This window comes from Mesoplodon mirus (genome assembly GCF_964341445.2).
Source record: "Mesoplodon mirus genome assembly, chromosome: 8".
Classification (NCBI taxonomy): domain Eukaryota; kingdom Metazoa; phylum Chordata; class Mammalia; order Artiodactyla; family Ziphiidae; genus Mesoplodon; species Mesoplodon mirus.
This window is the reverse complement of record NC_138984.1, coordinates 65,406,277-65,431,613: the sequence shown is the minus strand read 5'-3', so window position 1 is coordinate 65,431,613 and position 25,337 is coordinate 65,406,277. Positions and strand designations below refer to the sequence as shown.

At 36.0% G+C, this 25,337-nt stretch overlaps 1 protein-coding gene across 7 annotated transcripts in view; it reads right to left on the bottom strand.

The window, feature by feature from the left end:
* MBD5 (methyl-CpG binding domain protein 5) overlaps positions 1–25,337 on the bottom strand; it is a 244,949-nt gene that overhangs the window by 7,889 nt on the left and 211,723 nt on the right. For 4 of the 7 annotated variants that reach the window (XM_082630251.1, XM_082630250.1, XM_082630252.1 and 1 more), the window contains 4 exons: positions 21,737–22,762; positions 19,910–20,118; positions 15,416–16,624; positions 4,845–4,957 (listed from right to left, as the gene is read on the bottom strand). In XM_082630251.1, coding sequence (XP_082486377.1) covers positions 4,845–4,957; positions 15,416–16,624; positions 19,910–20,118; positions 21,737–22,762 — 2,557 coding nt within the window. The remainder of the gene's footprint in view (positions 1–4,844; positions 4,958–15,415; positions 16,625–19,909; positions 20,119–21,736; positions 22,763–25,337) is intronic. The other 3 variants (XM_082630254.1, XM_082630255.1, XM_082630256.1) reach the window with 3 other exon arrangements.

Sequence of the window (25,337 nt, the reverse complement as noted above, 5' to 3'; positions counted from 1 at the left end):
CCAGCCCTGGGGTCCAACACTGGGAAGATGAGCCCCTTAGCTGGTTTGAAAACAAGTGGGGCTTACTGGAGGGCTGTAAGAAACCAAGACTCCGCTCTTGAAGAGTGCATGCACAGACTTGCTTACCCCCCCACCACACACACACACACACACACCATACACACACACACGCACACAGCGGAGAGAAAGCATATTGGAAACAGCCTGGTGCTTTGGCTGGCTTGCCAGCACACTCCCTAGCCTTCACTGGGTTCCTGCTCCAGCCCCTCTCGCTCTGGCACTGCTCTCCACTAGGGCAGGGGCTGCCATTGCCAGTGAGAGTGCACACATTTAGAGGGAATGGAGCCCGCACAGACCCTCTGACCAGGGCAGAGGCAGCCATTGCCAGTGCGCGTATCCCTGACCACATCTGGAGGGAGGAGAACTAGCTCGATATATCAAGTGAAGACACTACTTTAAAAAGATACATGTACTCTAATGTTCTTAGCAGCATTATTTACAATAGCCAAGATATGGAAGCAACCTAAGTGTGTCCATCAACAGATGAATGAATAAAGAAGTGGTATATATATACAATGAGAATACTACTCAGCCATAAAAAAGAATGAAATTTTGCCATTTTTAACAACATGGATGGACCTGGAAGGTATTATGCTTAGTGAAATAAGTCAGAGAAATACAAATGCTATATGTTTTCACTTACATGTGGAATCTAAAAAACAAAAACAAAAAAAATGAATCTAACAAAACAGAAACAGACTCAGATACATAGAACAAACTAGTGGTTACCAGTAGGGAGGGGGTGGGGTGAAGGGCAAGATAGGGGAAGGGGATTAAGATATATAAGTTACCAGGTATAAAATGAGATACAAGGATATAAAATACGGCACAGGGAATATAGCCAATATTTTACAATAACTTTAAACAGAGTTTAATCTATAAAAATATTGCATCACTATGTTGTATACCTGAAAGTAATACTGTAAACCAACTATATTTCAATTTTAAAAGATAAAGAAAATTTAATACAATAAGTATCATTTCTTGGTTTTAAAGTAAAAGTGTGATTTATGTTATTACTTTATCACTTTCCAGATTCATAAAAATAAGGTTACTGAACAAATATATATGTACATATAGGCAGAAGATTTGATCCTTACTTAAAATCACAACATATCTAAAAGCTATGTAATCTTTTTCTTTAATGAAGCTATTTCCTCTTTTAAGTAGAAAATTACCCTGAGTGATTCTTCAATAAATACATTAATATTTCTTTTGTGATTAGGCTGTAATAAGCACGTCACTTTAAAGATATTTATTTATTGTACAGTTTGATTTGATTATAGGATATTGAGAATTAAAATGACTACATAATGCTCTAAACGTCTAATATGGTGATAGAACGTTTCAACTGGCAAAAATACATGATGATTTTGTTTGTTTCAACTGTATCTTTACAATAAAAATAACTGTTTACTAAATACCACGTGCCAAGTACTATGTTAAGTTTCTCTTTAGAACAATTCTAAGAGGTTGGAATTAATATCCCCATTTTAGAAATGAAGAATTTAGGCTCAGAGAGGTTAAATAACATACCCAAGGGTACACATAGCTATGTAGTGATGGAAACAGGATTTCAACTCAGGTCAAAAACCAACTCCCCTACCCCCTGGTTCTCCTCCTCCTTTCTGATCACTATTCCCATCTCCTTCATTATCTCTAGTAAATGTTCAAGTGCCCCAGCGTTCAATCCTTAGCCCACTATTCAAATTGGTAATATGTGACTGCAGTCAATTTTACATAATCAAATACCACTTCTTCTCAGTTTCAGACTTGTACCTGTGGGATCACAGGTACCTCACACTGCACTCAACAGTTTTCTCCTGTGTTCCCCACTTCAGTTTCCACTACCCATGAAGTCATCCAAGCTAAAACCCTGAGAGTTGTCCTTGATTGCTTGCTCTCCTTCACATTGCAACCAAATCATCATGATGTTCTGTCAGTTTTACCTCCTAAATATATCTTGATCATATTCCTTCTCCATTCTCATGGCTCCCCTCCTGGTTTGAGTCCTCATCCTCCCCTGTCCTCTGACAAGGCCTCCTAAATGGATGCCCTTGTCTCCAATACTGTTCTCCTAAAATTTATCCTCCATATAGCTATATCTAAAGTGAAAATCCAACCACCTGTCTCCTTCAAGCACTTCCAATAACATAAAGACCCATGAGGCCTTACTAGGCCCTTTATGGTCTGGCTCCTGATTATATCTTTGGCTGCATCTTTTACAGTTTCCTGTCCCCTAAATCCAACTGCTGATCTTATCTAAATGCTATCTCCCACCCCCACCCCACCATCCTCATTTCCTTTGTCTGGCTAATACCTATGCATTGTGTAAGGCTTGGCTCAGCTATTAGCTCCTCTAGGATGTCTTCCATTACCTGAGTTTAATGCCACTTCTCTGTGATCCCAAAATATACTGTACATATTCCTGTCATTGCAACTTTAGCATCTTAATTATTTGTTTCTACATCTGCCTCCTTCACTGAACAGTGATGTCCAGGGACTATAGCATTGTGCCTGGTTGGCACAAATTTTTTGCTAAATTAATCTCCTTAAATTGGAGAATAGATAAATGACTAAATAAATAAATAAGTGATTGGGTTCAATATATCATTTATCATTATGTAACCTTCAACTAATTATTTAAGCTATTTTGGTCTGAGTGTCCTCATCTATAAATGGGTTCAGTAATTCTGGCCCATCTTCTAATTGGGAGAATAGAAAAATGGATTTTAAATCATATATGCAAAATGTAGAGTATTCTACTAGGCATTTATAAGGCAAGTCAGTCTACTTAGACAACAGTCTGATAAACAAAGCTGTTTTGCTTCATATTTTTGTCTTTTACCTCTCCAATCCATACTCTTAAGTTTATGGTTTCATGAGAGTTCCTTTAGATAATGCCACTTAGGACTCATATAAGTTCACCAGAAATAGTAAACTGGCTTTGAGGAAAAATGCTTAAACTGCTGTTTGTTACTCATTACCTTTCAGAAATTGCTTCATAGCAAATTTATTGGGAAAATACAGCTCATTTCAAGGCAGTATATCTAAATATTTGGAGGAGTTATTTTATTTCTGTGTTATCAACAGTTTTGGATATATTGCACATAATCCAGCTAACTGGCATACCTCACTGAAGAAAAGATTTCAGGGATATTTTACATCCAATAAACAAGTACTATCGGGCTTCCTTGGTGGTGCAGTGGTTAAGAATCTGCCTGCCAATGCAAGGGACACGGGTTCGAGCCCTGGCCCAGGAAGATCCCACATGCCGCAGAACAACTAAGCCCGTGCACCATAACTACTGAGCCTGAGCTCTAGAGCCCGCAAGCCACAACTGCAGAGCCCACATACCACAACTACTGAAGCCTGTGCGACTAGAGCCCGTGCTCTGCAACAAGAGAAGCCACGACAATGAGAAGCCTGCGCACCACAATGAAGAGTAGCCCCCACTCACCGCAACTAGAGAAAGCCCGTGCACAGCAACAAAGACCCAACACAGCCAAAAATAAATAAATAAATAAATAAATATATAAAAAATAAAAAATAAACAAGTACTATTGAATATTCTAAAGCAAATGGCCCACTGAAAATTTGTGACGTAGGTAGTTTGCAATTTCCCTCCTTTCATCCAGACCTTGTATGAATTTTATAGGCTTTATTCTACTACTAAGCTCTGCATTGGGTCACTGCAGTCAGAATAGAGGGGAGGGGACTTGCCTCACTGTTTGCCTTATCTATAGTGAATCTGGCAATTCACTTGGCCCTCACCACAACCAGTGCCAACTTGCTACCTTCCAAAGGAGTCCTGAACATAGGAGCACAGGAGTTTACTCCTTGCAGCTGGCATCTTTTTGAGACATTCTAGTGAGGTGGAGAGAGTCTCCCCAAGATTTGGTGAGTTCTAAAATTTTAGCTCTGGCAAGAATTACTGAAGACACCACTAAGAGAATGAGTGCCCTTTAATAGATATTATTATCATTATATAAGTCTTTTATACAAGATACGCTACTAATCATTATGTTTTCATAATTCTTAGATGTTGGATAATATGAAAATTATAGTAACTGAACAGGTGTATTGATTATATATATATTTAAAATAACTTTCCATGTACATATACAGAAGCACATTTATAGTTCTCTACCTTAAAATGAAATAATAGTTATGATATATAAAACTACATTGCATTACAAATTGTATTTCAAACATTATCTACTTGTCCATACTACATTTACTCAGACTACAAAGATCTAAAAAAAATTGAATAATAGTAATGTCCCAAAGTTCAACTTATTATTATAATTCCAAAGAAAGCCTATTGCCCCTGTCCCAAGAAAAAATAATTATTTACCATCATTTTGACTAACAGTTAATCTGCCAAAGTTATTCACATGTATACAACTAGGGGTGGGGGGGTATTCCCCCTCCCAAAGTATTTGAATTACAAAGGGATATACTTTTGTTACACTTTCAGAGACCAATTGCTACATGTTGAGAATATTAATCATATTTTCTTTCCCATTAAATGGGAGGGATGGAGACGGAAGGAGTAAGGAAAGAGCTGATGAAGTGGGAAACCCCACACACAGTATAAATTGTTAAGAAAATATTTTCTGTGTAGCTAATTTATCTATAATGGTCCTCTTGGATGATAACTATTAAGCAGTACTTAGGCAAGAACCAAAATGGACAAAATCAGTGAGATTTCATTGTCCCTTTGAAGGAAAACCAGTAAATTATATCCTTGAAAAACAAAACAGAAAGAAAATAGTGCTTACTTTCTGTTCCTTTTCCGGGCTCGGCTGTAAGCTTCTAAACCTTCTGTTAGTGTCTTCAACTTCTCGGGCTCCACCTGAGTGAAGGCATGAAGACCAAACCACATTACCCAGACCTGCAATTGTTAACAGTGTGTTTATTTTCCTGCTGTACAAGCAGGTGCTGCACTGGGGGAAGGGAGGCTTAACTCTCACTGCCCTGTCAAATGCTCTGTCCTCACTCCAGCAGAGGTTGATTCTGCGGCTCCCAGGCTGCAACATCAGGGGAAATGAAAGACTGGATTTCAAAAGTGTCAACATTTTCAAAATAATGTTTTAAGGGCAAAACTCGGAATTTAAATAACCTTCATTTCACAAAATCATATAAACAAGAGATCCTGGTTTGCTTTCTGCACTGCCTGATGCTCAGCAAAGCTGTATTCCATTAGGGATGAACAAGAGCGGTGGTTAGTGAAGGGGGTGGACTTTGGAGCCAGCAGATGGAAGTCTGAATCCAACCTCCTCACTTTCTAGCATGAATAAAACACTTACATTTCCTAAGCCTCAGTTTCCTCCTCTTTAAAATGAGGGCAATAATACCTACCTTCCTGCTAGAATCGCTGTGAGAATTAAAATGCAACAAGTCACGCTGAACACTTAGCTAAGCAGAGAGCAGCTAGTGTTACTCAGTATGCGTTAGGCTCTGTAGAGGCCAGAGAACGAGTGGGGCACTAAGCTGCACGTACTCCTTAATGATGTGGGAAGAGGGTGTTGCTACACCTGATGGGCGTGTCCTCTCCCCTGTCCTGCTTTCCCCCGCCAGCCTAGGTTATGTGACGTCTGCTATCTCATCGCAGCGTGCCACTAAATGGTGGCTGGGGGATTAGTGGGGAAGGGGAGGTGCAGCCTTTGCCACCTGCCCCTTATAAACTCTATCATGGTTCTTGAAGCCACTTCTCCTAAGAAAAGCAATTAATAAATAGGAAATGTTGTATGTGAATAAAAACACATTTAGAAAAACACTGCTACTTTTATTGATCTTAAACACAATCTAAGTAGAAACAGTACTGCTTGCTGTGTAAATATAGCTTCAAAGTAAGTCCCCCACCATCCCTTAACCCAGTTTCTCCCTCACCCCTACACTACTTTTGTATAAAAATTCAGAGGTTGCCAAAACGCCTAGTGGGTAAGAAAATTTACACTAATAAGCAAGGAAATGATTAACTTTTGTCTTTAAATCTTCCTGACTCATGAACACCATTCATAAATAATTTTTCTTTGGCCCCTTCAAATCTAGTACACAGTAATGATTAACAAAGGGTCTCCATTATCAAGTCTGAAAACAAGCATTTCTAATTATTCAATGAGAAAAACAGTCAAATAATGGAAACATTTTCCTTTTCATGACTTCTGTATTTTGTCCCAAAGGATCCAAATGTCTTATATACACACATTCTTTGGGGATACCTAATCTATTGTGCCAGAACAAGAGAGAACTTTGTTCCACTAACAATTCTACAGGAGTGATGAAATGTCTTATTGGGATGACTGGAAAAGCTTAAGTAAGATGAATATATCCATGTGTTGTTTTTTAAAAAAAGGTGCCTGGATACCTTTTCACATTTCACATTAGAAATGAGGTTCTATCTTGCATTCACTCACACAAAGAAAGTAGGAAAGATATTTCACACATTACATTTATGTAATTTATAGCTAATTCTGCTTATATTTAAATTATTTTCTTGGCAGCAAGCAGAAAGCTCTTCTGTAACATAAACTTCTATTAGACACAAACTGGTGTAGTGAGAGGTCTCAGCAGGGATTGATGCAGGCAACAGAAAGCAGATTCACAGTGAAACAAAGCAACACATCACAGTGAAAACTTACCCAATTGGTCTTAATTTTAAAAACTAAGTTAGGTTGAACTACTTTTAAAAAATCATCTATTTTTGTTTTTAATTAAGAAATAAGGGGCACTAAAAGCATTTCTTGTGCATTTATTATGTAGAAGGTACTGTTTTATTATTTAATGTGGTAATACTGCACACTAGTATTGTTTTGTCATATTACAGATGGGACTAAGTGAGTTTAAGCAACATGGCCAGCACTGAAACTCAGATCTGACTCCAAAGCAACCTCTCTCCACCACACCAACTCTAATATACATTGAAATATACATAATATATATAGGTATATATGTAAATATATACACACACATATATACACATGTAGGTATATGTGTATATACACATATACTCAAAAAATTAGGTCAAATTATTTTAAATCCAATTATAGTTTTATAGATACTTAGATGATACTTGCTCAAACTTATCTTCAAAAAATTTTTTACACTTGGATAATCTTCTGGTGATTTTTTTGAACTAATTCTCTACCATGATTTCTTCATTTAAATATGCCTCTAAGGTTCTATGGTAGCTCATAATAAATTACATTATTTATAAAGGATTCAATGACCTTGAAAGAGAAAGCAATTATGGTGCTTTCTGAAACTAAATATAAGACACACATCACTCTGTATTTCTGAGATGACAAGATCATACATATCCACAAGTAAATGTTTAGTTTATTTGGTTTCACAATTTTAGTGCTCTTCTGTATTATGAAATATAATACAAGAAGTGGGTGTGTTTTTTCTGGGGAAATATTCATCTACTTACACAATATTCAAGAAAGTCTTTAAAGATAACTCCCCCCCACCAAAGGTATCAGGGAACAACAAAATAAATTCCATCTCTGGTCAAATAGAAATCATATTTAATGATTTAATGAATACTCCCTCATAAATTACTTAGCTAACTTGTAAATGAAGAAAGTACTGGGAATCAAATACATAAATATAACATTAAAAAGATTAAACACATACATATTTTAAAATAAAACTTACACTGAAGGAGCAAGTAATTTAAGACACTAGTTTAATCTGTAATTTCATAATCTTATATTCTTGTATATGCAAAAGGCAGAAGCTCCAAAAGTTGATTCCTATCTTGGTGAGAAATTGGGGGAGAACTTTATCATGTATCTTTACCAATAATCTGCCAACATATTCTCATTCTAACAGTGATGATGCTAACAGTAATGGCTACCATGGTATAACTCTGCACATATGTCATTCTAGAATTAGAAAAAAGATATCCAGAACTTATATGTATTTATAGTACATATATTACCTCATGTATCAATATACACATATGTTGAATCCTAAGTCCCTTCTTTCATTCATTCAGATTCTTTAGATATAATAATTCTTTGACATAAATAGTCCTGTAGTCTGTTCCATAGGGTTAGAAACATACCCATAGAGCCAGCCATTATTATATGGTGGAAGTTTGAGTTTTCTGAACAAGTCTGAAGCTCTGGTTGCTTATTCTGTTCAAAAGGCACGTATTAAACATTTGGTAATTTAATTAAGTTTGATCTGGGGTCAGCACAGTAGCATGTAGTGTATCTCAGAAGTAAGTCTATAACAAAAGAAGACACAAACGTTTCAGAGAGCCAAAGTGACCCTCTGAAAGCGAGGTATAGTATGTATTAGAAGGACCTGGACCAAAGATCCTAGATCACTTTTGAATAGAGCCAGTTAACTAGAGAAGATGTCAAAATCCCCCCCGCAGGTTTTAATCCCTGATAACAGGATTAAATCTCTTAGTGATTACTTTGCTGGTACTTAGTGCTGAGGCAAAGCTGTCACACAAAGGTCAAAGGATAGAGCAGAGCCACGTCACAGATTTCATTAACAGAGATAAAACAGCTGACCTCAATCACCCCTTTTCATTCTTCACTTCCCATCCCATTTCTACAGTGTCATCAGCTCCTGTTGTTGGGGGAATGGTATCATGCAAAGAGTACTAAGCTTAGAGTTAGGAGACCAGGGTTGGGGCCTGGTTTAACTGCTTGTGACTTGTGCCCTTAGGAATGCCACTTCCCTGAGCATTATTTTGCATTATAATTATTTTGCATTAATTATTATGCATAATTGTGTGCATTTTTATGGAGAGGATCTAAAAAGATTATAAATAGTAAGGTGCTTTATAAACACCAAAACAGTCTTTCCCAAAGTGCCACCGGTGGCATGTGAAATTGTTTTAGGTGGAACATGGACAGACCTTTAATCATTTTTAATAGTTATATATCCATATAAATTTATATTAGAAAAATATGAAAACATTATACCTATGATTTCACATATGTCTTAGAATAAGACTAGAAGATATTTTTAAAGTGGCTTAAATAGTGCCTACATAATACGTGCCAAAAATATTTGTTGAATGAATAAATAAATGAGTAAATGAATTTAAAGAAAAATTTTAACTAATAGTACAGGTAACATGTGACTTGAGCTGAAGTCTGGGAAATGCAGTTCTGAAGCAATAAGCAAATAGGAGGCATTTATTAGGTTTGTTGTTTTCAAATATTTATTAAATAATAACTATTTTCATAGTAACTATTTTAATCTTCAAGCTAAAAATGTCTTGCTAACTTAAGTGCAATATTTCAACAGTTTTGCAAGTATGGGAATTAATGATAAACAAATAATTTGGGGGTAAAAAGTTGACTCACCTGTGACAGAAAGGATGAATCTAATTTTCCAACAATAGTACTTAAGGAAAAATCCATAAAGTGAACCACAATTTTTTTCAAAGGGATTAAGCAAATCCACATTATTACAGTTTTAGTCAGTGGCACTATCTGAGGCTTTTTCTTGGCTTCCTTTCCTCTTCAGTTCAGATAGCAGCGTTTTTAAGTACTAGAGAACTATACTATAGGACCAGAGTAAATCTATTCTAAGTATGACAATATATTTCATATAGAATTAAATGTTTTGAATAAACTTGTACTTCTAAGGATACACTGTTTAAAAGTCCGTATAACAGAAGCATGTATTTGCCTCATACCTGAGATTTCATTTGCTACTAACCATATGACACCTGTATTAACAAGCTCAAGAACTCTGTGCTTGGTCTCAGTTATCTATGAATGGAGACAGTCCTCCTTTTCCTCTTTAATCTTTCTCAGAAAAAAAAAAAAGTTCATGGTATTCCACAATTTACTAAAGTTTACCTAAGCTTTGTACTCAGTTTAGTCTTTTCCTTAATATTCATATTTTTGGTGTTACCTAGTTTTTCATTTTTATTACCTTTCAAATTTTGATCAGGCACTGACTTTGTATGCCTGGATTTTATCTTGCTTATTCCTTTTCAAAAACTATTTTGCTCCATTTTCAAAAAGATTCTGTTGCTACAGAGCATTGATTGCCCCAGCCACCCCACCAGCCAAAATGCAGCCCAAATATTGTGGATATTGATTGGGTATAGAGAAAATAATTCATTTCCAGAAGTGGTTAAGAAAATATATAAGGCAAAGGGAATACACAAAGAACACTTTCAACAGAGAATGATAGTACCAAAGAATATAAATAGTTAACACTGATAATCAAGCCCAGAAAGAATGTTCTTCAAAGTAACAGTGTTTAAACCTCACAGGAGGGCATACCTCCCAAATTTAGTTCCCAGGCTCAATTTCTTAAGTTACACATCCCCAGAATGCCACTGTAAGCTATCTCTGGTTTTGCTCCATACCATCAAAACGTGAGTGCATGTGATACTGAACTGACATACAGAAAGTGATTGTCTCAAAAAAAATTTGGCATGAGTTTTAATAATGATGTGTTCTTTCTGTTTTGAACAACCATTCAGAGAGCTACTTTAATCTCTACCTGTCAAATATAACCATGTGGAAAAAAGTCAAATTGTGAGTCTAGAGAATGAGCACCCTACCCATTGCTTTTAAAAACGTCTTCATTTAACCAGGTGATGTTGAACCAACATGTAGAACTTTTCTGGGTAATCAGGAGATGTCTCTACCTGTCCAACAACAACAAACATTTCACTGAAAGGAAACATTTTGGTGCCAATATAGAAATAAATTCTTTCCTAAATTTGGCTTGAGTCAGAACACACATCGAATGTAACAATTAAATATGAAAACCAATGGGACAGTGTGCAAAAAGAGTAAAAATAATCTACTCAGAAAAAAATAGGAATTTTATTTTTTGATTATTACTTGATAGTCAATCCTTTTAGGCTAGTTAATGTAAGATCAAAGATGGCGGATGATAATTACAAAATATATCTTAGAAAAAAAGAACATTTTTTCCTGTTTTAAAATAGTTATTGAAATAAATACATAAAGATAACCATTACCCCCCATAGTTGCACAGGCGTAAAATGTTTGTACATCATAGTGTATAGGTATAATGCCAGTGGAAGCCATTTTCCTTTCCAAGAATTCCTTAATACTGTGCCAAGATCTGGCAGTACATTTCTCCAGCCATGACTAAGCACTGAGGTCTTATTCTTGGCCACTAAATCTGAAACTATAAAGGGTTCATGGCTCAGATAGAAGCTTGTACCACTTCTTTAGAAAAAGTATAAATATCTTCTAGAATGTACTTCGTTACAAACTGATAGTCAAAGGAAAAAATGAATTAGTAAGGAGATACCACTTCCTGAATGGTATTATATAAGGCACATAACATCCTTCAGTGCTGTTACATAGCTTCAATATTGGGACAGTATTATATAGGGGTGATTCAGTGCAACTTTTCACAGACTGTTAAAAATCTCTACTAATTAATATTGTTGAGTGTTTTGGGGGGTAGGAAGGTAGAGGCAGAAAGTCTGAGTTTATAGTGTTTAGAAACATTGAGGAGAGGGGGACTTTCAAGTTCACTCAACAAACTAAGTGCTTTAAAATGCTTCCAAGCAGAACTCCTGCTTAAAATGAACAGCTAGTAGTAATTTATAATCAGATATGCCAATTTGTATGCAACGTCCTGAGGTTCATAAAAAATAGTTATAAACTATTTCATTCATTAAATATGTTATTATTATCCTTTCACCCCCAACCTGGTTAGTAAGCCCTTTTTACACAGATAATGCATAGGTAAACAATAATGAAGGTCAAATGACCACAATTCTATAATGGTGGAATCCAAATTCCTAAGGTTGTTTAATACAGTGCTTGCTTCGACAGCACATATACATAAGGTTGTTTAATATAGACCACAGAGAGGAGGAGGCTAACTTTTACTGACCCTCTTTTGTGTACCATCTATTTATGGTAATGCATTTAATTCTTAAACATCATTCTGAGTAGGAATTAATATTCCCACTTGAGCAGTGAGGGGATTTCAGCTCTGGAGATTAATATACCTATTCAGGACCATTTAGGTAACTGGCAGAGGTGCGTTTAAGCTCACACAAGAATGCCCGAAGCCCAGGCCTCTTTTTGCCACACCTGGCTTTCTCTCTAGTTCTCCGAGGATTGTGTTCACACAGTATTTGATATTTGGAAATCATACCTCTTAGAAAGGAACCTCAGAAATTGCAGGACATTTCTAATGCATTATTAGTAATTCTGCTACATTTAACACCCCACGGAAGATTAAAAATGTCTTTCTAAAATCATAAGCTGACCAAGTCATTTACTATCATGACAAACAGTTGGCTAAAGTATCAGGTTATGGACAACTTGGAGATCTCAGCGCCTGCTCCAATCACAGCCCTGACCTCTCAGTCCAGAGACCACTCATGCAACTTGAAAACATGAGAGGTGCCTGGCTTGCTCTGAACTAGTAACCTGCAATCGTGTTCATTAATTATTTATTTTTTTTCTACGTTGCCTGCTTCCAAAAAAGATTTGAAGTGACTTGCTGAGAACAAAGATTGTAACAGAAAACAAATGATAAGTTTGTGAGATGTGAGGGATGGGAGGAGGTAAGATAATAAATCTATTCTAAAACTTGAGTTAACACAGATTTTATCTGGTGGGGTCTGACAGGATCTTGGATTAAGTTACATACTTGGGTGGACACAGAAATACTAGTATGAAAATCTGAGAGGCTAAGAAGGTTTTAAATAATCATGTATAAGAAAACTGTTTAGCGAACCTTTTTTTCTGAGATACTACAGAGACACATACTGGGGGAAATAGTCCCACATTCCACATCAGCAAGACGGAATTAATAAGATTTTACTATAATAAACAAATGGTTTATGAAGTCAGTCTCTGTCTTCCTCTCTTGACTTCATTAAAATGTCAGGCAGTATATGGAAGGAAACCTAATACACTGCTTACCTTTCTAAAAGCAGAAGTCTAGTTATAAACGCGAAAGACTTTATCCAAAATTGTGAGGACTAAGGAGTTCTATGTAAATAAAATTTACATCATAATTGGTTCACAATTTTAAACCAATTTTACTGTAAAACATGGTTTACAGGAGATCTTTTCAAATAGATCATGCTTTGTCTTACACAGATATTAACCATAGTTTAATCTTTTCTAGGTGGACCAGGATCACCAAGACATCAGGCAGAGGACATGTGGCTTGAAGTCAGAGAGATCTGTGTTTGAAATTTCACCTTTCTTGGTATTATCAACTGAGAACAGGGTATGGCTAGCTGGGCATCATTAAATAAGGTATGAGGAAGTCCTTCCTTTGTTTGGTGAACTATAGGGGGAAAAAAGGGTTTGTGAAATGGCACTTTGTTTTTTTATGTGCAAAAGTGAGGTAGGTCCTGAAAAGACCAGAGGTTTTTTAAAATGTTAAGTGCCCTAGAGCTTTTAAGGCTCTTATACCTTGCTTTTTAATGACAGATAAATATTTCATGTGTTATCATTAATATTTTATTATAAATTTTCAGTTTTTCACCTCTAAATGTTTGCTTTCAATTACTTTTTCTGATTTACCGGAAGTATTTTTAGTGTATCATGATATCAAGGTTTTGATATCAAAGTTTTGAGAATGCAAAATTACAATGTCAGCCAATGGGAAGGGGGATATTTGAATTTACAGAAACAATTTTATGCTCTCTATTAGGAATCCACCTATTGTCTATAATAAAGAAGAAGAATCTGGATTTTTGAAACACTTTTATAGTGACTGAAAATCAGTTGATTATTTAAATAAAGTAAAATAAATGTTTCTTGAACTCTTAGATAATGATTTTGTTTTTAAAGTGCATCTCCTTAAACATCAGTGAGGAACTCAAATCTCAGGAATTTGCTAACACAGACTAAGCAGAAGATTAGGACCTCTGTTTAATGTGAAGTGTGTTGAAAGTACATGCCTTTATTCTCCTGAGGACATAAAAAGATATTTAGACAAGGCATTTAGGACAGGAAGAATGTTTCCAGGAAAGGGAGGCCATAATCTTTTCCTTAGTTAAGCTTTTTTTGGTAAAATGGCACACAAAAAAGACTTGGTTTCATTTGCACAGAGATTATAAAACAGTTTAATGTCTACATCTTGTATGTGTAGTAGTTCCGTTTATATCATAAAAGCCCAGTTTTGCTGTTTCTAATTATATTTTGAATAAACTGTCAAAAATATTTAGGTTTATCAACCTAAAGAATGATTGTCTGGTCTCAGAGAGATTAGAGAATAAAATGTTTTGTGAATAGAAGTATGGAATTCATTTTCTTATCAAAGGTAGAAACATTATGTCCAGAGTGTATCTTGACAAGTATATATTAGGCATTATAAGCGACGGGTTAAAGGACCTCCTGGTCATTTGGAGAAAGACAATCTTTTTATTGTGCTGGCAAGAATGCTTTTGGTTTCCTTTGCCATGAAACCTAAATGCCAGTGGAGGTTTGAGCAGAGTTGAAAGAGCTTTATACAATATACTCTTTAAGAGAATAATATATACCTGTAAGAGGAATTTTTATTTCCTAAGGAGATGAAAAATTACATGTTTCTTCATCATATGTGGGGAATGTACATTATTATCTCCTCCTGCTCGGATATAAATTTTTCTATCTACTTTAAACATTCTGCCTATTTCTTGCCTAGTGAGTCAATTCTACCAATTGTGAGGGGGAAAAAGAAGCTCAGAAGACTCCTACTAATTTCCTCTAAATTGAATGGTAGTTTCATGGAGAAGTTTTCATTTAATTTATGTGATCAGATTGTGTTAAGTAGAACCAGACTATGGGGTTAAACATTTCCATATGTTATAAAGACCCAGAACGTTTCCTGAAAGGAGACTCCATTCTGAACTCAGATGTTACCTGCTGCTTCCAGAAATGGCTGCAACTCCACCCCAATTTTACCCTCTTGCCAGCTCTATGTGTCACATATCAGCATGCGGGAGAGATGCAGTCCCCTGGCACTTCCTGCTGCCTGGGAGGACCCCTACCTCTGCCACACTGCTGGTTTCCAGCAACCACCATATTTTTTTTTCTCCCATCATTGCCATTTGCCTTCATTCTCTGTGTATGAATGAAGAATTAGGTACATGCAAGGAAGGAAGGCAAAGTTAACAGAATTCTGGAAATCTGGTTCCTGGCTTAGAGCCACCCTGAGCCCTAGTGGGATCTACGAATGCTTCACAACTCACCCCTTGATGATACGACATTTTGGTGACTACAACAATCCCCTCTTCATCTTATGCTCCAGAAGTTTGTGAGACCTCAATGAGTCATGAAGAATCCAAAGTGATGATAACAAAAAATAATAATTGATATCTGAACAAAGGTTAGTATTTGACAATGGATAAAGATTGGTATACCTTCCCTTCCTCGGGGCTTTGTTGACAAGAACTGTGAACGTCGTCTTCTCTTACTAATTTTCCAGGCCAGGAAGTCAGTCCTTTGATTTGGCCCCAGACCAAGTCGCCAACGTTGAACGTCCTTGGCCTATAATGTATCAATTCATTTGAAGAGGGGGAGTCTGGATTCCTTAGGTCATCTTCACTACTAATGCTTTTAGCGTCTGAAGGGCTAGGTACACACCCGTTAATGCTTTTGGCATTAAAGTCTCCATTGTAATGGATGTAGTCTTTGACCAGAGAACTTTCCAAACTATTTGAGGAGCTCGGAGATTGCTCCTCTAGGACCAGGTCTTGCTTTGTGGTGCTCAGCAGCTCTCCAAAGCCCCGACTCTGTCGAGGTCTGTTCCCATTGATGTGTGTACATCTTTCCACAGTGTTCTCTAGTCTCTCCTTAAAACTCATCATAGTTCTTTTGTAGTTATTATACCTGAAATTTTCCTCCAGAATTTTATCCCCTTGACAGTTTCTTGATGGTAACAGTATTGGGTGCTGTTCCCCAGGCAGAAATGGCAGTGTAGAGACATTGTTGAGTCTTTCGTGACAAGGACTATTGTGGATATGGCCTGGATGATCTAAAAATTCCTCACACTTCCACCTGTTTCGCTCCCCTCCAGGGCTTTGCTCCCCATCCCACTGTTTTTTAGATGTGTGGCAACTTGCCGACTTGAAATATTCAAACCCATCTCCTTCGTTTGAGTTTTTCCCATGGTCCAGATTGCTGGGCAGCCGAGACCCTCTTATACTTCTCAGCCTACCATCATGATCAACACTGCCCATGTTTCGTCCATGAATGACCGCACTGACAGCACTGGGGAGACTTAATGGGTCACCAATTGAAGCAGTGAAGGCACTCATGGCACTCAGAGCTGGAATGGGGCTGATCTGAGTTGTACTGTTGACTGCAGTGGTGATGACAACCTGCATTCCTTTGCTGGCTGCATCAACAACTGCTTTGTAAATAGCATCTATGGAAGCATCACCTTGGCCACCCACAATGAGGCCATCCTTCACCTGTTGACCAAGAGATGGGTCAATCCGCGATTGCAACTCACAAGATGTATCTTGGAAAGGTGGAAGTGTAGTGTTTGGATTTTCGGGAAGTGCTGTGAGCCCCGGCTGAGTGCTTATTCTTTTGTTTAGGAGAGCTGCATCTTCCTGCATTCTCACCTTAAAGAAATAGACAGGAAGCAGTGAGAGAGAGAGAAAAAAATATTCAAGTCCTTAAAGAGAAAGACCATAATTTTAAGATTTACCAGAAGACAAACAAATATAACAAGGAAGGCAATATAAAGAAAGAACAAGACTCAAAAATGAAATTAAAAGTCACTCTGTATAGAAAGGCTTATGTCTTGATTATATTTGGGTACTGTTTCTTTGATTAAAACATGTAACAGATTTTAAAAAAAAATCATCATTACTAAACACTCTCTAGGAAAATTAAAGTTGAGGTGGTTGGATACAAAATGTTTCCAGGTGATGACTCCATGTTTTTAGTGTCATTACAGGTTTTGCAACTTGGAATTCAAAGAGAGAAACAAGTCTGTCACCAGCACTGCTCAAATTAAAAAGGAAAGCAGATTTAAAAATGATTTCTAACTCACTGATATTTCTACTGATGTAAGTGAAATACAATATAAGATAAAACAAAACAAAATACATATACCCTTTTCTTAACAATAAACTATTTCTGATATGACACCAAATTTTTGAAGTCTTTAAATAGGGTAGTAATGCCTACTCTTGAACCTTACCAGGCCACTGCCTGAGGGACACCCCCATGCTGCCAACAGTGACAATGGCTCGCTACAGAGGTGATGCTTAATTGGGAAGAGGTGAAGGGAGGGAATGCCCCCTAGGGAAGAATATCAATACTCAGGACAGGAATGATGAGTACAATTTGAAAAAGTCCACAGGTTATTCTAATTTCACCAACCTCAGCTAAGAATTGCTGCTGTAGACCCTTGATACTTAGGATTTTTCCCCCACAATGATCACTCCCTTCCTGTCTTTATATCCTTTCCTACTAAACCAGAACCTGGGATCTATCAGCACATAACTACTCTCATGCCATTCTCCCCTTGTTTACACCTATCAGATAAAATCCCAATCTCGGATTAATTTAACTCCCTACCTTATATATCTATATGTACAGTGAGGATGCTGAGTATCTATCCACAGGAACTTATGGCTTCCAACCACAGCTGGGGGCTTACGTTCCCATCAATCCTATGATTCTCTGGTTAGGTATCACTCCCTCTCACAACTATTCAGATATTTATCCACTTCCTCAAGCCAGCTGCTATACTATATCCCACAGTATTCTTAGTAAATGACCTTACTTAGAGATAATGAAGTTCACAGGTTAAGAATTCTCATAATTCTTATACTCTGCTATTCCCTGCCTTCTGGCAGCACACACTTCTCTGCAATATATGTGTCCCTGATCCTGTCCTGCTTCCCAGTGTAAGAGGAGCCCCTTCTACTCTCTGAGAGTCGTCCTCCATTCATGCTCTGGATCCCAAGCCTCTCCTCAGGGATCTTGCCTTATCTGTCACCCCTTCTCTTCTTTATGTTCAATCTCTTCCACTTTTTTTTTGTCTCTTTCCTTTGGCATTCACCTATGTGCATGGCTTCCATATTTTAAAAGTTTGCATTCAACCTACGCCCACCTTGGGGTACTACCTTGTTTCTCATATGTTCTTCATAGTTAAGTTTTTGAAAGAGTAATCCATACTCTTTCTTTTCTCATCCTTACATTCATTGCAGTCTGGTTCCTGCTCCCACAACTCCACCAAAACTGCATTCCACCAAGTCACTGGTGATGCTCTTACTGCTAAATCTAATGGAGTCCCTTCAGGCTTTATCTACCTATTTACTCAGTGATATGGTTGAGCACGTCCTATTTCCTTCTAAATTCTTTTATTATATAAGACATATATGAACATTTTCTCATTGTCAAAAAAGAGAAAAGCTTTCATCACTTCCCCACCCAAATCTGTATTTTTGCATGCCACTCTGATGCCATTTCTTTCTCAGAAGTAATCAATGTTCTAGTGCATCCCTGCAGACTTGTTTTTAATACCTTAAGGTGTGTAGGTGTATATCTAGTCTCCCTTCTTTCTTCCATTCCTTCCTTTCTTCCTGCCTTATTTCTTTCTTTGACATAAATGGTATTGTATTTTAGTATTGTTCTATAATACTACAGTATTGGAGCTCTGTAATCTTGTGGATCTTGTATATCAGATTATATAAATCTACCTAATCTTGTAAACTACTAGATAGATGGATATAGCATAACATATTTTACTATTTCCCTCCTGATGGTTGCTTAAGTGGTTTCTAATTTTTGACGCCACAAATCAAGTTGTGATGAACATTCTAGACTGTGCCCTTTTGTTCACATTTGAAGATTTCTCTAAAATAGATACATAAAAGTTGAACTTCTGGGTCAAAGGAGGTGTGTGTATATATGTATATGTAAATATATATATATATATATTTTTTTTTTTTTTTAACTGCTGAACTATCAAATTACCCTCCAAAAGGACTATATCAGCATACAATCAGACCAACAATATATCTGAAAGAATCCATTTTCCCACACCTCTGTCAGCAAGGGATATCATCAATCTGATGAACATAGTACTGTTGTAATTTATATAACTCTGATTATTCTTTTCATGTTTATTACTAATTATTATTTAATTTTCTCTGAATTGTCTGTTCATTTCTATTGCTCATTTTTCTAATCAATTATCTTTTTTCTTCCTAATTTGTATGGGCTTTAAAAATATTATGAATGGCAATTATTTGCTATTATTATGCAAGTATTTTCTGCCAGGTTGCCACCTGTCTTGAATTTTGTTTAGAATACCTTTGGTCAAACAGATTTTAAAGTTTTATGTATTCAATTCTGTTACCTCTTTTCTTTTTGACTTCCTGGTTTTGTGTCTTGCTGAAAGAGCCTTCTCTACCCCAAGATTATTTTTAAATCTTCTATATTTTTTTCATGTATTTATTTAGCGTTACTCTTTCCATCCAGCTCCTTAATCTACCACGAATTTATTCAGTTTGTAGAACTAAAAGAAGACCATGTGGCTGAAGCCAGGGAGAGAATGGTGAGAGCTGGGGCTGGAGAGTGAGGCAGGGTAAGCATGTTAAGGATGTGGATATTAATCATGGGAGCAATGGGAAACCACAAAAGGGTTTAACAGGGTAACATGATCAGTTTTCACTAACAAACAGCTCCAAAAGGACCAGTGGTATGCTTCAGACAAAATAAAATGCTTCACACAAAAAACTGGAATGTTTAACAATATTCATTATTGAGAAATAATAGTAAGTAAAGGTGAAAAGGTACATAACTACGTTCTTTCGTCTCTTCCCCCCCAATTAAGTAAAACAAGTAGTAAATATTGTTTTCTATTAAAGTAACCCAGGGAAGGAGAGTACCTGAAAGTTCTGAAACAGACAAGCCATGGGGTTATTGTTAGCTGGGCAAGGAATTGTGGACTGTCCTTGAAAAGCCTGGAGATTCTGGTACCCCTGAAGAAGCTGCTGCTGTTGCTGATTTGGAGGAAACATCTGATTGTTGTTTAACAGCGACTGTAGATGAGTCAGTTGATGGTTATTCAAAGTACTGTTTATTGAGGACATGTCACCTATAGTTTGAAAAACATAAAATATAAGTCAGTGTGATTCTTTGGAGGTCCTATGCCTATCTTTGTTGAGGATTCCTAAAACAAAAACTAAAAACTAGACTTACATGGTAATTCTTTTTTCTTTTTCTCCTCAAAGTCTTACTAAGTGGTAAGGAAAGAGTAGTTTTATTATTTAATTTAATCTTTCATAATTAGTGTTTTGATTTTGTATCATGGAGAGACGAGTTAAGTCTTTGGTCTATCCACTAGCCAATCCTTATATATTGATCTTCAGTGTTACAGAATTCCTTGAAACCATTTTTGTTAGAGCAACTACAATTAAAAGTTAAAATTAGTCCTAACTGCTTTAGCAAGCATAAGTATTTGACAAGATAGTTAAAACAAGTGGGTCTGATCAGGCCTGTTTACAAAATTTAGTTCTCAAGCCACAGTCATCAATAAATACCATCAAATAAAATCAGATTTGGTCTAGAAATATGTATTTTGTTTTAATATGTATTTTTTTATACAAAATATGTATTTTGTATTTTGGTTACCTAAAACTAAAATTGTAAAGAAAGCTAATAATACAAAAGGATTCATTGTCACAGTCATTAAAAATAAATATTATATGATCAGATAGGATTTGTTAATAACTACATTTATATTCAAAATTCAAAATTAACTTGTTTTGAATTTACACTGAAATTATTTTGAGGATAACATCATAGAAATTGCCCTATAGCTTGAAATCTGTAAATCTGTAATGCTTTGTAGGTTACTTAACTACATTGATTTGACTGCCAAATAGAACTAATTAAACTTTTTTGTAAAGGTGTCCATGAAATCTGGAAACATATATTTTTTAAGATACTGAAGATACCCTTGACAATATCATGCATATTTGCCTATGTTTCCAGACTTTATGGACATTATCTCTGTACTTTATATTACAATTACTCACATCAAACAGTTGAATATACTTGAAATTATTTTCTAAATTTTTTGAGATAAGATAATCTACATAAAGCATTTTGTTTTTAAGCCACAAAGTTCTAAAGAATAATACTGTTTGAGAAAACCTAGCAGTAGCTATTGGGGCCTTCTGTTTCCTTGAACTTGGGCAAACTTTAACTTTGAATGCTATTATGCCTTGTTTCTTATTTTGCTGGATAAGCATTTAGTTTTGTTTATTTAGGGATCACATGGAAAAACACTTCCTCAATCCATTTTCATCCACAGTGCAGCTGCTCATACTAACCCTGTGATGCCACACCAACTAAAATTCAAATAAATGTTATTTTTAAGGTGCACCTGTGTTTTAATTATTTGAAAAATAAGACTACTTGGCTTAAGAGAATGATGGGTAGGTTAGGTTTAGGTGGCATCAAAATTAGAAGAGAAAGCAGATTAAAATGATATTTAGTATTGCTAGAATAGGGGAAAAGGAAGAAGTCATTTTCATGTTTGTATAACTATGGTTGTGTGTGGGTGTTATTATATTTAGTTCCTTAAGCAAGCTGTGACATAACAAAAACATTTTTAAAAATAGTGTGACAAAATGGAGTTTTTTTAAAAAGGAGAAAATGAATTAGAAAAACGTTTCTTTTGTAAAAATTTGTGAAAAAATTTAACTTACCAAGCAGACCTGTCCCCAGTAGAGGGTTAAGTAGCTGTGGCACCACAGAGTTACTGTTCAGTTTAGCTGGACCAGGTGTATTCCCAGCATTATTAGATATATTCAGCAATGTTTCTGCCATTGACACCACTGCTGTCCCACCAAGTGTTGAGACAGTCAGTGCTGCCACTGCTGATGATGTAGTGGTTGTGGTAGTGGTTGCCTGGGAAGAAGTTGCTATGGAAACCTCTGGATGATTAGCGGTGTTGGCCGATGCCGAGTTCAGGACACCTCCCAACAGCTGGGGATTCAAGGCCATTAATCCTGAGGCCCCAGTGACAGCTGGGAGGAACAGGGGGTTAAAAGTAGTGTCACTGCCTGCAAAGCTTGGTAAAGGGTTCCCCAGGGGGCTGGTTAAAAGGGTCTCAGCTCGGCTGTTCTCTGACTGATTGCTTGGCAAATGGTCTGGTGGGGCTGTCATCTGTGTTAATGAGGGTAAAGGGGTATTTTGCTGTTGCAAAAGATCTGAGATGGTCAGATTGAAAGATGGCAGGGGAAGCATGGCAGCTGCGTGGGCTTGGTTCTGAAGCAGGGCTGCTAAGAGTTGAAAGTGAACAGGCTGCAATACCTGCCCATCCATGTCACTGGAGAGAAAAGCTAAAGCAGCGTTTACATTCGGGTTGAGAAAACCTAAAGGGTGGAGGTTGATCTCAGACTTGCCTTCTCCTGCTGAAGGCTGGAGGATATTTAATAGATTCTGGTTTAGGAGATGCTGTTGATTCACTGGCAAAGAGATAGGTAGAGAACTGAGGAGGCTGGGGTTCAAGGGGTGTGGAAGATGGTTGTTTGAAGTGCTGTTGGATGGAAAATGAAGTGCGTGCTCCTGGCCAACAAAAGGAAAATCACTCCCAATGGGCAGCTGACTCTGCAGTGGGTTTCCAGCTGCGGTGGTGACTATGACGCCGTCTTGAAGGACAGATGTTGTCTTTGTGATGGCAGGGTGGTTGGTGCCAGCTATGGCTATGGAGGATGATGGTCCTGAACCGCCTAAAATAAAGGGAAAAAAACCCACTTATTAATTATGGATGTTAAGGAAGACAACTCTATAAAAATACATCAAGATACATTTCAATTAATATGTTACATGTCCTCTCTGTAGATTCTAACCAGATAAACTGTAGTTAGAGATGATTTGACATGTTAATGAAACTAGTTTGACTTCATACTTCTTGACCTACTTTGAACATGAATATATTGAAGAAGCTTAGTACTTTAAGCAATACCTGTTTCTAACTATCAAATATTTTGTTTTTCACAACCAGACAAGGTGAAAATGGGGGAAGCTGTGTTGTAGTCCATTCAATTGGGTAGATAAAAGTAACAATGCTTCATTTTTCAAAATATATTTTTACATTTAAAAAAAAGTTTTTGTTCTATATTTATAATACCAGTACTTTCTTTTAGTGGAAAAAAACCCCCAAATAGAATATGCATGAGAATACAAAACAGAAAATAAAAAGTACCTATGTAGATAACTATTAATATTTTAGTGTATAGTTTTCTGCGCTTTTCCCACCTATATGTATACACATATGCAGACATACATATACATGTTACATATATTTTTTAACAAAAATGGAATCATATTGTTTTGCAACTTTTTTTCATTTATCAATATATTGTGAATATCCTTTCATGTTAACTATAGATCCATTTTACTAGTATCATGTATGGATATACCATAATTTATTCAATCCATTGTTGTGGATATTTCGATTGTTTACAATCTTTTACTATTTCAAGCAACACTATGATAAACATTCTTATTAACTCATCTTTGCCAATATGCTCAATTATTTTCTAAGTAAAAATTCTTAAAAGTGGAATTCCAGGGACAAAGCGTTTACATATTTTTAAAGCTCTGGATACACATTGTCAGACTGCCTCCAGTGAAGCTGATCAATATATATTCAATTTATATTTCTATAAACAATGTAGGCAGTGCTCATTTTTCTCACCAACACTGTGTTTTATCATTATTTTTAAATCTTTGTCATTCTAATAGCATAAAGATACTTTATACTCATGATTCCTTAAATCAGACCAGTCTTCACCCAAACAGCATTCTTAACCTTGAAAGTCTTATGTATGCTAAAGATGTATATTTTAATGTATATTAAAGTAATGTATATTAAATTCAGGGAATTTAATAATAAAATTTCAGTTGTGTATTATAATTGTTTTAGTTGTTATCAATCCAAGCTACACAAAATAATTACCTAGAGAACTTAAAAACAAACAAACAAACCAATGTCTGGACCCTATCCAAGACCAGCTGAAAACTCATCTCTTGGGGTACAGCCTGGGCAGTAGTATTCTTTGAAATCACCCCTGGTGATCCAGATGCACAAGGGGTGGGGTGGGGAGGGTGAGAATCACATTCTGTTGAAGGAAACTACAATCATTTTTTGGAAAAACGTCTTACCCTAAAGAAATGCATTGTTTTATTTAATACATGCATTTGGCAAATATTATAAGCACATACACTTAATTTATTAAAATATTAAACATGTATATGTTATTATGAACAATACCAGTGTTACTGAAAATCTAAAATAATTCAAACACTTTACTGCTGTGCTATATGCCATAATAACAAACTTTATATTTGACCACATTACCTTTGAGGCCTTGTTCAAATACACAGAAATGTTTCCATAGTTGTAATAGTAGTACAAATATAACTATATATTATTCTTGTTTCCTCCTAACAGACTAACACAATAATTTTTCCTTTCTGACATAAAAACTCCATACTAATATTTTTAACCATGTAGCATATGGATTGATCATATTATTGATCCAATAAAGTTTGGCATTTATATTTTGATTTTTTCTTCATTATATATAACACATGGATGGACATCTTCCTGCATATGAAACTTTCCTACCTTTGAATTTTTCCTAAGGAAACTCATTGGCATGATTGTTGTGAGACTCAAAAATAGGTAAGTGAAAGGCTTGCAATGTGTAAAAGTATACAAATAAAAGGAGTTATCATTGTCATCATTATTATTGACATTAGTAGCTGCAGTTAGTTGTGATGACATGGTAATAGTAGTAAGTATAAATCAGCATATCCAACATATATATCTCTATAGCACGACTTTGCAATTTTTCCTAGGTGTTGTGGTCTTTTTTTTTTTTTTTTTTAAGCTCTCAGCGTTTCATTTAAAGGAGATAAAATGCCGAAGTAGGCATATGGTATACAATTCTTTAAATATTAATTCAGATTTGTAATAAAACAATCAACACCTTAAACATTTCATTGCTTCTTAAATCTTTCTGCTATTTCCGTTAAATAGGTATGTGATTATTTGCGTTTGGAATTCATCTTTTTAAACAAGCTAATAAAAACTCTTATTTACTAGTAATCACTATCTATGGCTTTTTTCCCTGTTAAATAATAATGGCATATTTAAATGTACAGATCACCCATTCCTTTAATCACAGTGAGAGTATATTTTCAAAATACTCTAGTGTGTGTATGACAAGGCTTTGTAGATGAAGGATTTCTGCAGAGGTTATTATTCTTTTATCTTTATTTTGTAAGAGAGAAACA